The following is a 13,804-nucleotide window of genomic DNA, read 5'->3' as shown; positions in this document are numbered from 1 at the left end:
CTCATCCTGTCATGACTATTAAAAGTAGATTACTATGTAAAGCAAACCAAATAGCTGGTTATTTTCTTTTCCTGGTTGTTCATATTCCAAATAACTATGAGTTTAATGTTGTATAGTATCAACCCATACAACTACTTTTCATTCCATAACACTGCAGTGATGAAAAGTATGCAGCATTCATATAAGCCTGCCTTAGATTTATTGATATAAATTGTTTTTCTTTTCTGAGTCAACCTTGTTAGCACTAAGAGTCATGAAAAGGTCTCCTTAGTTTAAGTCCACCAACCACTCAAATATGTAGTCCTCCATTATCCACAAGGTATATATTCCAAGACCTCTACAGAGGATGCCTGAAGCCACAGCTAATACTGAACCCCATACAGTACACACTATGTTTTTTCTATACATATATACCTATGATAAAGTTTAACTTATAAATTAGGCACAGTAAGATATTAACAATGAAAATAGGACAATTATAACAATGTACTATAATAAAAGTTATGTGAATGTGGTCTCTCAAAATATTATATTGTAGTCACCTATTTTTGGACACAGTTGAACACAGGTAACTGAAACATCAGAAAATGAAACCTCAGATAATAAGGGACTACAATATAAAGCATTCTACAGGCATGGTGAAAATAAAAACTAACCTGATGAAGACAGCTATTACAGTCTATAGTTACTATATAGTTGACCCACCAGATCAGATGTAGAGATAAGATTATACTTATTACTGAGGAAGGCTTAAACATTCCATTATTAATTTATTTTAAAAAATGTTTAACCTTTGCACAGTAGTAGTAAAAATTCAGTTTTTAAAAAGGGAACTAAATGAAGTAGCAGACACGTACACAATGGCACATGATAAAAAGAAAATCCCAGCCCAAGCTACTTAAAAATTTTTCTATCTGTAGGAATGAGTGACAATCAAATTATTCTCCATTTGACCTATTAGTGCTAACCCAAGATACAGACTGGACATTGCAAAACCCTTCCAAAAAATCCTTCTCAAAGTGACACCAACTTTTCCATCATTTACATCTGGTTCCTGTCCCCAACCACACAAATTCTGTCTCCCGTTTTGTTTCAGTCCAGGTCCTACTCTTCCCTCAAAAACTCAGCTTAAAATCCATTTACCGGCAAGGCACATGCCTCACACCTGTAATCCCAGCACTTTGGGAAGCCGAAGTGGTGGTGGATCATTTGAGGTCAGGAGTTCAAGACCATCCTGGCCAACATGGTGAAACCCCACCTCTACTAAAAATACAAAAATTAGCTGGGTGTGTTGGTGGGCGCCTGTAGTCCCAGCTACTCGGGAGGCTGAGCCAGGAGAATCACTTGAACCCGGGAGGCGGAGGTTGCAGTGAGCCAAGATGGCGTCACTGCACTCCAGCTTGGGCAACAGAGTGAGCCTCCGTCTCAAAAAAAAAAAAAAAAAAAATCCATTTACCTTACTTCTCCGGCTATTAAAGCATTTATTGATTATACCACCCATTTAATTTGAAGCCTAGGCTACTTTATGTTGTTAGTAATTGCATCTGGAGTTGGCACAACAATCATTTATAAAGAATTACCTCCCATATACAAAGCACTAAACAGGGTGCTGGACTGTATTTTGGGTTCACTCATCTCATTTCCTATGTTTTAGCTGAGAACCAAGTAATAATAGGTGAGAAAAATATGTGGATTTTATTTGGACAAGGAATGTAACTAATCTTTTTTTTTTTGAGATGGAGTCTTGCTCTGTCACCCAGGTTGGAGTGCAGTGGTACGATCTCAGTTCACCGCAACCTCTGCCCCCCCGGGTTCAAGCGATTCTCCTGCCCCAACCTCCTGAGTAGCTGGGTTTACAGGCACGCACCACCACACCCAGCTAATTTCTTCTATCGTTAGTGGAGACGGGGTTTCACCATATTGGCCAGGCTGGTCTCGAGCTCCTGACCTTGGGATCTGCCCACCTTGGCCTCCCAAAGTGCTGGGATTACAGGTGTGAGCCACCATGCTCAGCTGTGACTAATCATTTTCTTTGAAAAATCTTTAACAGCTTCATGAGGGAATTTGTATTATTCATGTATTAAGTTTAAAGAAACAGCTAACAATAAGGATTACTTTAAAAATCTTTGGAAGAATAAAGATTACTATTTAAATTTATTGATTCCTTGATATTATGCTGTTTCATCAACTCTGCTATGAAGAAAAAGTAAAAGCCAAAAAAATCTGACGTTTCATTAAGACCTTTTCTTGCAAATGAAGTGATCATTTAAGTTAGAATGGGAATATAAAAAGTAGCTTTTCTAGATTCAAGTACAAGTGGTAAAAAACTGAAATTGGCCAGGTGCAGTGGCTCACACCTGTAATCCCAGCACTTGGGGAGGCCAAGGCAGGCAGATCACTCGAAGTCAGAAGTTCGAGACCAGCCTGGCCAACATGGGGAACCTCCATCTCCACTAAAAATACAAAAATTAGCTGGGTGTGGTGGCATGCACCTGTAATCCCAGCTACTCAGGACGCTAAGGCAGGAGAATCATTTGAACCTGGGAGGCGGAGATTGCAGTGAGCAGAGATCGTGCCGCTGCACTCCAGCCTGGGCGACAGAGTAAGACTTCATCTCAGAGGAAAAAAACCTGAAATCACAACAATAATCCAGTCATCCCTTAGTATCAGCTGGGGTTTGGTTCCAGGACTTCCCCCTGAGGATACCAAAATCTGGCTGATGCTCAAGTTTCTCATATAAAATGGGTAGTATCTGCATATACACACATCTTCATCTGCATACTTTACATCATATCTAGATTACTTACATCTAATACAATGTAAATAGTTGTTATACTCTGTTGTTTTTTCTTTATATTATCTTTCATTATTGTATTATTTTTATTGGATTTTCTTTGGAATACTTGAAGTCTGTGGTTGGTTGAATCTGTGGGTGTGGAACCCCAGATACTGAGCCCCCAGATACAGGGGGCTGACTGTATTTCCTGACATGTGAAATCTGAGTTTCATTCTCCATAGTTTTATTCCAATAAATACCACACAGTGATATTCATTCACGTACTGTCTGTTGTTGCTTTCATACTACAACATCAGAGTAGCTGCAACAGAAATTACACATCCAGAAAGCCTAAAATATTTATTATCTGGCTTATCAAATTCAAATCAGATAATTTTATTATTCCCTACAGTTTGAACATATGGAAAAAGCATTAAATATCTAAATATATAAATTAAGAGAATAATGAGGCACCTTTTGTCAATAATTAGAAGACTGAGGTATGAGGTGTAGTAAGACTGACATTTTCATATATTGCTGGTTGGAATATGAACTGGTTCATCTGTTCTGCTAAATAGGAGTACACATCAAGAACCTCAAAAATCACTTTCACTGCTGTAGAATTCAACAGTAAGAACATATCACAATTTATTAAACCTTTTCCCTCCTGATATATATAGGTGCTGTTTTCAGATTTTTTCTATTAGAAACAATGGTGTATTTCACATTGTAATGAATGCTGTATTTAACATCTTTTATGTATTTATCATCAGCACTTAACGCTAAACCTATAGGAGTCCAATTTTATAAGGCACAGAATATTGTGTATAGTCTGGGAGTTCCTAGTCTAGAGAAACCCCTAAGTCTAAATGTGGACTTACTGGGTCCACCCTAAGTAATCAAAACTAGTATCACCAATAAGGGGCAAATGCCATGTACCTCCAGATGTGATACACTAGTCAAAGACCACCTAAGTCTAGAGGTGGATTTACTAGGTATCAGGTTGTACACAGCTTCAGCTTTACTAGATATTGCCAAAATGTTCTCTAAAATAAGAGCTGGCCTGGGCATTGTGGCTCATGTCTATAATCCCAGGATTTTGGTAGGCCAAAGCAAGAGGATCATTTGAGCCCAGGAGTTTCAGACCCAGACTGAGCAACATAGTGACACCCCATCTCTACAAAAACTGAATTTTAAAACATTAGTAAGCCAGGTGCGGTGGCTCATGCCTGTAATCCCAGCACTGTGGGAGGCCGAGGCAGGTGGATCACCTGAGGTCGGGAGTTCGAGACCAGCCTGACCAATATGGAGAAACCCCCGTCTCTACTAAAAATACAAAATTAGCTGGGTGTGGTGGCACATGCCTGTAATCCCAGCTACTAGGGAGACTGAGGCAGGAGAATCGCTTGAACCCGGGGGGGCAGAGGTTGTGGTGAGCTGAGATCACACCATTACACTCCAGCCTGGGCAACAAGAGCGAAACTCCATCTCAAAAAAAAAAAAAAAAAAAAAGTACAGGCACACACCTGTACTCTTAGCTACTCAGGAGGCTAAGGTGGGACATCTGCTTGAGCCTAGGAGATCAAAGAAGTAGTGAGTCATGATCATGCTGTACTCCAGCCTGGGCAACAGAGCTGTATGAAAAAATTAATTAAATAAGAGCAATTTATTCTTCACCACCACCACTATTCAGGAGTATTAATTATTGCTAATCTGATGGAAATGAATGCCACCTCCCTAATTACAAGTTAGGTTCATTGTCTTCTTTTATTTATTGACCTTTCTTGTTTCCCCTTTTATAAAAGGACCAGCCATGTCCTTTGCCCATTTTTCTATTATAACATTTGTCGGCTGGGCGCAGTGGCTCATGTCTGTAATCCCAACACTTTGGGAGACCGAGGTGGGTGGATCACGAGATCAGGAGTTCGAGACCAGCCTGGCCAGCCTGGCGAAACCCCGTCTCTACTGAAAATACAAAAACATTAGCCAGGCGTGGTGGCACACACCTGTAATCCCAGCTACTTGGGAGGCTGAGGCAGGAGAACTGCTTGAACCTGGGAGGCCAAGGTTGTGGTGAGCCGAGATCGTGCCATTGCACTCCAGCCTGGGCAACAAGAGCAAAACTCCATCTCAAAAAAAAATTTGTCTTTGATTCTTTTTGTTTTGTTTCATTTACTAACTTGAAGGTGTATTCCCATTCTTTTAAGAACAAACTCCTCCATAAAACCCACCTTTCCTCCAAGGCTGCTTCCATGTTCTTGCCTTAACTAGATCCAGCATTCCCTTGATACTACTACTCTCACAGTCCTCTAAATGCAAACTGAGATACAGAAATTTTTTATCAATAACACTGTCACAGTTATCACAAAACTGTAATGATGTCCTTCCCTTCTAACAAATCCATAAAGTAATCCAAATTCCATAGATTGGTTTTCAAAGCTTTCTATAATCTGACCTCAACATTTTCAGCCACCTACTCTCCTATATATATTCTATGCACCAAGTAAACTCAACTGTTTGCCACCATCTCAAACACCCCCTGTGCTTTCTATAAATAATTCTCTGTCTTGATCCATGCTCTTCCTAGCACCCACCTGTTCATCAGACATTCATCCTTCAAGGAAAACTCTTCCTTACAATATAATACCAACAAATATAGAAAAGAATTAGAAAAAAAAAATCACCATTTTGCAGCCATAAGAATAAAATAGATTCAGGCAAGAATCATCAATTGATGGTAAATCCAAAATGTCATATTTTATAAGGAACAATATATTTTATATAATAAAAGTATCTCCCCCTCACATTATTTATGAATTATAAGGATAACCAGGCTGATATAATTTAAAAAGCATCCTAATAAGTAATTAAAATTAATACCACCAGTAAGGGGAAAATGCCATGTACCTCCAGATGTGATATCATGACACTACTACTTATGCAGTATTCTAGTTAAAAATGCATAACCATGAAGAAACATTGGAGAAACCCAAATTGAGAACATTCTATAAAATAACTAGCCTATATTATTTTACAATGTTAATGTTATGAAAGAAAAAGACTAAGGACTTTTTCCAGATTAAGAGACTAAATACAATACATGATCCTAGACTAAATCTTGAACTACAGAAAAATGCCATAAAGGACATTACCAAAACAACTGATATAATTTGAGTGTGATGTGTAGATTCAGAATGTGTGCTTAATATTTACTAAACTAGAAGAGCTTTCATTCCAAGAATCCACACACAATCCCATCACATCTAAGGAAATGCCCTTATACAATACACCTGAGAAGAGAGACTGACAGAACTAAATGATTAATATGTGCTAATAACAGTGTCTAGAGCACTAAAAATAAAAATGAACAAATTAAAACACTGGAAAGGTTTGGAGAAACCATCATCACTCACCTTACTTTAGGGACAAATACATGAATTTGGGTCCTTGTGATTTTTGATAAAGATTTCAAGTTTCTATTATTGAACATAAAACTAGATTCCAAAGGAAATAACTAGAAGAGTTACTGATAAAAAAATTTAGATTCTTAACTTTTACACAAAATATCTAAAAACACACATTATACTGTCTTGAATTTTAATGACACTAATAGCTTTATTTAACAAACATTGAGTGACTACTATGTGCAAAGCACTATGCTAGGTGCATGAAAGATACAAAGATGAAAATAAGAGAGTCCCTGCCCACAAGGAGCGTATAATCTAGTGAGGGAGACAAATACACAAATAACTAGAATACAAGGCAGTAAACAAGAGTGGGCAAGTGCTCAGTGTGGCCTGAGTGTGACACTAACTAGCCTCACGGTTCCAATTTGAAACACGATGAAATAGTGTTGCCTGCTTTGAAAATCCCATCCCAAGTTTGGCATAATGGAAGTTAAATGGCCCTTCCCAAGCAAGTGGAAGTAACAGAGTAGGCCAGGTGGAGGGGCTGTTTGAAAGTACTATCACACCTACATACATGGTGCTGATATAAGTACGTAGGTACAGCTAAAAAAGAACTTATATGTATATATATATATATATATATCATCTGTCCTTTGGTTAATGGCTATAGCTACTGTTTTAAACAATATACTTTGATATAAAAAGGAATTTGTATAATCCCAGAAAAATCAATTTAAGGATTAATATTAATTCAAGAAAGAATCCTGCCATAGGCAATTTTATTTACTGATTAAGTCTTTTCTCTAAATATCTATAAAGCTCTGTAGCAATTAAATGGTTAGACATCTAAGTATTGCTGAGTAGAAACCTCTTATGTTCAGCCTTCTGAAAGAAATGGTCACATACCTGATATATAGCACTATTCTAACAGGGACAAGAAGGCCTTAAAGAGATTTTAAGGAAAATAATTTTTAATGCTTCAATGCAAATGGAGTACACGCTGATTAAATACAACTCAATGTTCTTTGAAAACATCTCAATGACAGAGTTTGATACCAGTTAAGGCCAGCAAAACTGTACCGAGGAAAATATTACATGTACTGTCTTTCATTGGTTTCATGTATCATTGCTTATGACTATGGCAACCCAATCTTTTCTTTGACAATTGCATTTATGGAAACTGATGAGCTTTGATTTATGAGCTTTGATTTGCTTTAGTTCATAGGCCAATAACAAGTGCTGACCACTTCCTCTTGGTAGTGCTGTCTGAAATAACTGGCAAAGTAGAAGCACATTTCCTGGCTGCTTTTCCTACTTCCTGAATTAGAGGATTCACCACTTTAGCCTGTTTCCTTCCGTGTGTCACTGTGGTCCTGGGTCCTCTGCTGCTTTCTCTCAAGGAAACGAGCCCGTGCATCAGATATGGATTTGTCATCATTTCTTCTTTGCATTTTCTTTAAGACGTCTTTTGATATTCCATCTGAAAACATTACAAATTAATCCAATAAAACTTAGCTTTGAGATTCAGTATTAGAAATGTTAAGAGAAAGAGAAGCCCTGATTTTTCAATGTTAACAAAGTAAAAAGAATAAAGAGAAAATTAAATTTTGCCCTTTCAAAAGCAAGTAGTCTATGGTTACAAAATTAAGAGCACCAAGGTCAATGAGTCAGAAAAACTGACCCTAATTCAAGCATGTGGCACAGTGTTAAGATGCTGTAATAAAACACCTAGTGGCTAACATTTCTAAAGACTTTTCTATGATTTCTTGGGCAAAACTCTTCACCATTCTATTTTTCAGTGATGTCAAATAAAGAAAATACAATATACTTCATGATTCAACCTCAAAAAGCTTTACTAAAAAGTTTTCTGTACATGTGAGCTGATAAACTTTCTGTCCTATTTCAGTACCACAACTATTTATGCCTCCCAACCAGGTCCTAATATTTCATAGAAAAAGCCCTTTGGATATACAAAATTAGCCCCTTGGAAACAAAGGGAATTCTGAGTAAATAATGCACAAATCATTATATATATATATATATATATATATATTATATATATATATTATATATAATATAATATATATATATATATATATTATATATATATATATAATTATATATATATAATATATTATATATATAATATAATTATATATATAATATATTATATATATATATATAATATATTATATATATAATATAATATATATATAATATATTATATATATATATTATATATATAATATATATATATATTAATATATATATATATATATATAATATATATATATATTATATATAATAATATATATATAATATAATATATATATATTTTTTTTTTTTAGAGATAGTGCCTCACTCTGTCACCCCCAGGCTGGAGTGCACTGGTGAAATGACAGTTCACTGCAGCCTCAAACTCCTGGGTTCAAGCGATCTTCCTGCTTCAGCCTCCCAAGTCACTGGGACTATAGGTGCACACCAACATGCCTGGCTAATTTTCCTTTTTTTTTTGATAGAGATGGGGTCTCATCACATTGCCCAGGTTGGTCACAACATGTTTATAAACAAAAATAGTAAAGTACTACTAGGAAGCAGTATGGCATAGTGCTTTAAAATAGAACAAATGATTTACTCACCCTTTAGCTGCTTTACATTTTCCTTATTTGTCCATCTCCTTCTTGCATCTTCTCTCACTTCACGTCGGGCCACACTGCTCAAATCATGTGCATTAAACTCATGCAACTTGGGTAACAAGTCTCTTACCCATTCATAACGGATTGGGCATACAATTCTTGCGTAGACTTTGGTGGTAACCAATACCTCATGAAAAATGATCCATTCAAGTTTGGTTTCCTGTTCATGAAGCTATACACAACATTTCTTTTAAGGATGATAACTCAATAACCTGCCCTATTCCACATTAGACAAACCATATAGTCCTATCTTCTTCAATCAGGAGGCATGGGCCAACCAATACCCTATAGATCTATGTAATATAGATATATGTAAATTTAACCCCAAAGTGAAAAGTAGAAGACATTTGTATATTACTTATTTCTACAACTTTACAAATTTCTTCCCCTTATTAAAAATGAACTACTTACTGCTGAGGAAGGATGAATGTGAACTGGGCTTCCACGCCCATCCATTGTGCAAAACGTTCTCCCAACAGATCTATAAACAGAAAAACAAAATGATAAAGACTACAACAGTAAAGGAATGAAGTAAATGGAGCATTACATTCAGCAATGAACAATTACAGTATGTTCTATTACAAACAGCATTATAAGCAGAGGCTTACATTTATTCAACTATCACTACAACCTCTGTACCAATTCATCTTAAATTAATTATACAAGTTAAACAGTCACTACAATTAGGTATAAGTCACTACAATTAGGTATAAGGAATCAGTAGTAATATTAACAATAATCTATGAGCTTTGAGAGCCAGGAACTTTATTAAAAGGTCAAAACTGAAACTCAAATAAATTAGCTAGACTTCTCAAGATCACCAGCGCTAAGGCATGGTAAAACCAAGTCCTAAATGGTTCTTCTGACTTAAATATGGTTTATGTTATATTATGCTGCATCTCTTTTTAAAGGGATGATTTTTCGCTACTCTAAAACTTGACAATTAGTTAATCTATCATTTTTCTAATTCATGCCCTTATTTTCTTCTACATTTCCCTACCTATCATTCCAAAAAACTTGTCAAAATAATAACCTTAGTTCGTCATAATTTATTTCCTATAGTACTTTGTATGTACTCATAGTATAACCCAGATCAGACTGCATTGTAATTATTCACTTACATATCTGTACCCTCCACTAGATTCAGGTATCATCAAGAATGATGTAAGGACTTATGTTACTCTACCTTTCTATTTTTAGTACCTGCCCAGTGTTTGGCATACAGCGGGTAACCAAGACATACCATATTTTTAAAAGTGCAAAACAATCGGAATTTACAGAAAAGTTGCAAGTAAAAAAATCTTTTTTTTTTTTTTTGAGGTGGAGTCTCGCTCTGTCGCCCAGGCTGGAGTACAACAGCATGATCTGGGCTCACTGCAAGCTCTACCTCCCGGGTTCACCCCATTATCCGGCCTCAGCCTCCCGAGGAGCTGGGAATATAGGCGCCCGCTACCACGCCCAGCTAATTTTTTTTGTATTTTTAGTGGAGACGAGGTTTCACCATGTTAGCCAGGGTGGTCTCGATCTCCTGACCTTGTGATCCAGCCACCTCGGCCTCCCAAAGTGCTGGGATTATAGGCGTGAGCCACCGTGCCCGACCAAAAAAATCTTTTTTACCCGAATCATTTGACAGTAAGCTGCCAACCTAATACCCCATCATCCCCAAATACTTGAGTGTGCACTTCCTACAATCAACAATCAAGAACATTCTGACATGATTATAACCATCAAAACCACAAAATTAACACTGATACATTACTAACATCTAATCCTCAGACCCCACTGACATTTCACCGAATGTCTTAATATCCTTTATAGCAAAAGGATGTAATTCAGAAGCATACATTGCCTTTATTTTTCATTTTCCTTTGGTCTCCTTCATTCTGGAATACTTCCTCAGTCTTTGACTTTCATGATCTTGGCACCTTTAAAGATGTCAAGGCTAGTTACTGTGTGATATGTCACTCAATTTGAGTTTGTCTGTTTCAGGATGATTAGATTCAGGTTATGCATCTTTAGCAGGAATATCACAGATATAATGCTGTGTTTTTCTCATTGTATCCTATCAGGAAGAACATGATTTTGATTTACTTCATTATGTTCACTTTGATTGCTTGATTTAGGTGGCATATGCCAGGATTCTCCACTGTAAAGTTACTTTTTGCTTTTGTAATTAACAAAAATTTTATGGAGAGGTGCTTGTAAACAATTCCATTTCTCATTAAACTTTTACGCCTTTATTTATACCATGATAGAAATATGATTTCACATTTTATTAAGTGCATAATAATCCACTATTATCATTACTTATTTTGATGCTTAAAGTGTCTCATATTTGATCACTTGGGGCCTCTTCATGCTGGCTCCTATGTTCTTCTGACATAGCCTCAACCTTTGGTAATCACTTCTTTACTAGCTGGCAAAATAAGATGTTCTGGGCTCATCTTGGATTTTCCCAGTCCCATTTCTCCAAAGACCCCCGATTCCTTTAAGTGGCAGATGGATGTCCCAAGTCAAGATCTGGGCACTACGTCTATTCATTGTTATTATCTCAGAGCTAGGGCATATATACGTATAAATATTTACATACATACAAATACACATATATACACCCACTAACATCTATTTTTATTCCAGTGTCCATCCATGCATCCATCTATAATGAAATGCATAACTTCATAATGATACTCTGAAATTTCAATCCAACAGCACAGAGATCATTCCTAGTTTCTCACTTTCGGTATTTCTAACTCACTTCACCATTATCACTTACAGAGTTATGTGATCAATTCCTCTGTATTTAATGAATCTCCATCACCATCACTGTTACCCCTTTATCTATAAAGATGCCTTCCTCATTATACTCAGACTGATGCCCCAAACCAAATAACCCCTCCCCACCCTTGCTCAAGCCCTAACACTCCATGCCAAGCTACCCTTCCTCAGGGATGCTACCCTCAACCTACTTGGCTTTCACACTATACACAGGGCCAGCCCTCTGTAAGAAAACTCTTGTTACTTACCTTAAGTGAAGATAACCCATGCTGGACAGCCACCCTACAAACATACCCCTCCTACCCTACTTGAGCTCTAATACCACATTCTGAGCCACTGCAGCTGTCCCTGGTCATTGTAATTCACATCATAATCATCACAGAGCTTAAATCAAATATTCAATGTTTAATATTAAATAGTCCAATATTATAGTTAGTCAAATACAGTATTATATCTTGATCCATCTCTCAAGTCCTTACTGCTTACCTTCGAGCTACATTTTTGAAATAGCCTGCACAAAGACACCTTCGTAGTACTTCATGTTTAGGGCCTTCAAAGGTCTCTCTTGGGAAATCACTTTGCTGTAAAAAGAATATACAGAGTGGTAAATCTCATAGTACAATTTGAAATAATCTTTTATTTTGAAAAACCCCCATTTCTAAAGACCTCTGTTTCTGGCCAACATAGATTAAGAGAGACCAGATTTACCCTTCCACCTAAAACAAAAAAAATGGACAAAATATATGAAATAATGATTTCCAAAACACTATAATATCAGGCAATAAAGGACAGAGACAGGAAAAAAATGCAGTATGCCCAACAACTGCCCCAACTTCAGCCTTAAGAAAGACTGTAGACCAAGATACAGGGAAGTGAAGCCCAAATGGAACTCAGAGAACTTCCTGGGTTAGGGAGACAAAGCTGGGAGTCCAGGAAGACCAACATGGCTAGAGTTCACAGACCAAGAGTTCAGGAAAGAAGAGAAGTGCACAAAGACACAACTCCAGAGAGATGCAGACTGTCCTCCTCAAGTGTTGAGCTGAATAGTGATTAACACATGAATGTGAGGAAACTACCAGCCCAAGAAAAGAACCGCTTAAAAGGATAAGAAGTAAGAGCATGGTGTTTTCACAGGGCTAGTAATGGTGCCTATTCCTATAAGCCACATGAAAATACTACACCACAATAATTCATGTGATGTTAGGAAGAGTACTCAGATGGGCCTTGCCTCAGTAGAGGGAAATAACTAGCCCTGCACTGAGCACTGCTCTGATTCCACCTAACAAATCATGCAAGCAAGACCCAAAAAGAAAGACCAAAGCCCATTTCCAAGTAACTAGAACACAAAAATACCCAGCACCCAACAAGGTGAAAATCATAATGTTTGGCATCCGCTGAAAAATTATCAGGTATGATGTAAAGCAAAAAAACACAATCCATAATGAGAACATCAATCAAAATCAACCTAGAACTGACACAGATTTAATTATATTTTATTATAATTTTCTGTATAGCTGGATTACGTATGTTCAAAGAGTAGAGACCTGAAAAATAAAATGTAAAAATTTAAAGACTGAAATCCAACATGTGGAGATGAAAATACAACACCTGAGATGACAAATATACTAGATGGGATTAATGGCAGATTAGACTCGACACTGCAGGAGAAAAGATTAATGAACTTGAAGACAAGGCAAACAGAAAACATTCGCAGCAAGAAGAGAAAGTATAACAGTGGTTTCCAGAGGTTGGAGAAAGAAGATAATGGGTACGTTTTTTTATTTTTGTTTTGAGTCAAGGTATTACTCCGTCACCCAAGCCGGAGTGAAGTTCTGTGATCACAGCTCACTGTAGCCTGGATCTCCTAGGCTCAAGCAATCCTCTACCGCAGCCTACTGAGTAGTTGAGACTACAGGTGTGTGACACAACCCCTGGCTAATTTTTTTTTTTTTTTTTTTAGTAGAGACAAGGTCTCGCTGTGTTGCCCAGGCTAGTCTCAAACTTGCTGGGCTCAAGTGATCTCCCCACCTCGGCTTCCCACAGTACTAGAATTATAGGCGTGAGCTACCATGCCCTGTCGGGAATGGGGAGTTATTGTTGAATGGTTATGGAGTTTTATTATAGTATGGGATGATAAAAAAAGTTCTGGA

The 13,804-nt window shown here is 37.0% G+C and overlaps 1 protein-coding gene across 4 annotated transcripts in view; it reads right to left on the bottom strand.

Annotated features, from left to right (window-relative positions):
• Positions 1-6,361: 6,361 nt before the first annotated feature.
• DHX40 (DEAH-box helicase 40) overlaps positions 6,362-13,804 on the bottom strand; it is a 45,162-nt gene continuing 37,719 nt past the window's right edge. For 3 of the 4 annotated variants that reach the window (XM_033183708.1, XM_033183709.1, XM_033183707.1), the window contains 4 exons: positions 12,141-12,235; positions 9,291-9,360; positions 8,823-9,051; positions 6,367-7,663 (listed from right to left, as the gene is read on the bottom strand). In XM_033183708.1, the coding sequence (XP_033039599.1) occupies positions 7,524-7,663; positions 8,823-9,051; positions 9,291-9,360; positions 12,141-12,235 (534 nt within the window). In that variant the 3' untranslated portion in view covers positions 6,367-7,523. Of the gene's footprint in view, positions 7,664-8,822; positions 9,052-9,290; positions 9,361-12,140; positions 12,236-13,804 lie in introns of all 4 variants that reach the window. The other variant, XM_033183706.1, reaches the window with a different exon arrangement.

Source organism: Trachypithecus francoisi, unplaced genomic scaffold (assembly GCF_009764315.1).
Source record: "Trachypithecus francoisi isolate TF-2019V2 unplaced genomic scaffold, Tfra_2.0 Lachesis_group20, whole genome shotgun sequence".
In the NCBI taxonomy this organism is placed as follows: domain Eukaryota; kingdom Metazoa; phylum Chordata; class Mammalia; order Primates; family Cercopithecidae; genus Trachypithecus; species Trachypithecus francoisi.
This window is presented reverse-complemented; position numbering and strand designations above follow the sequence as displayed.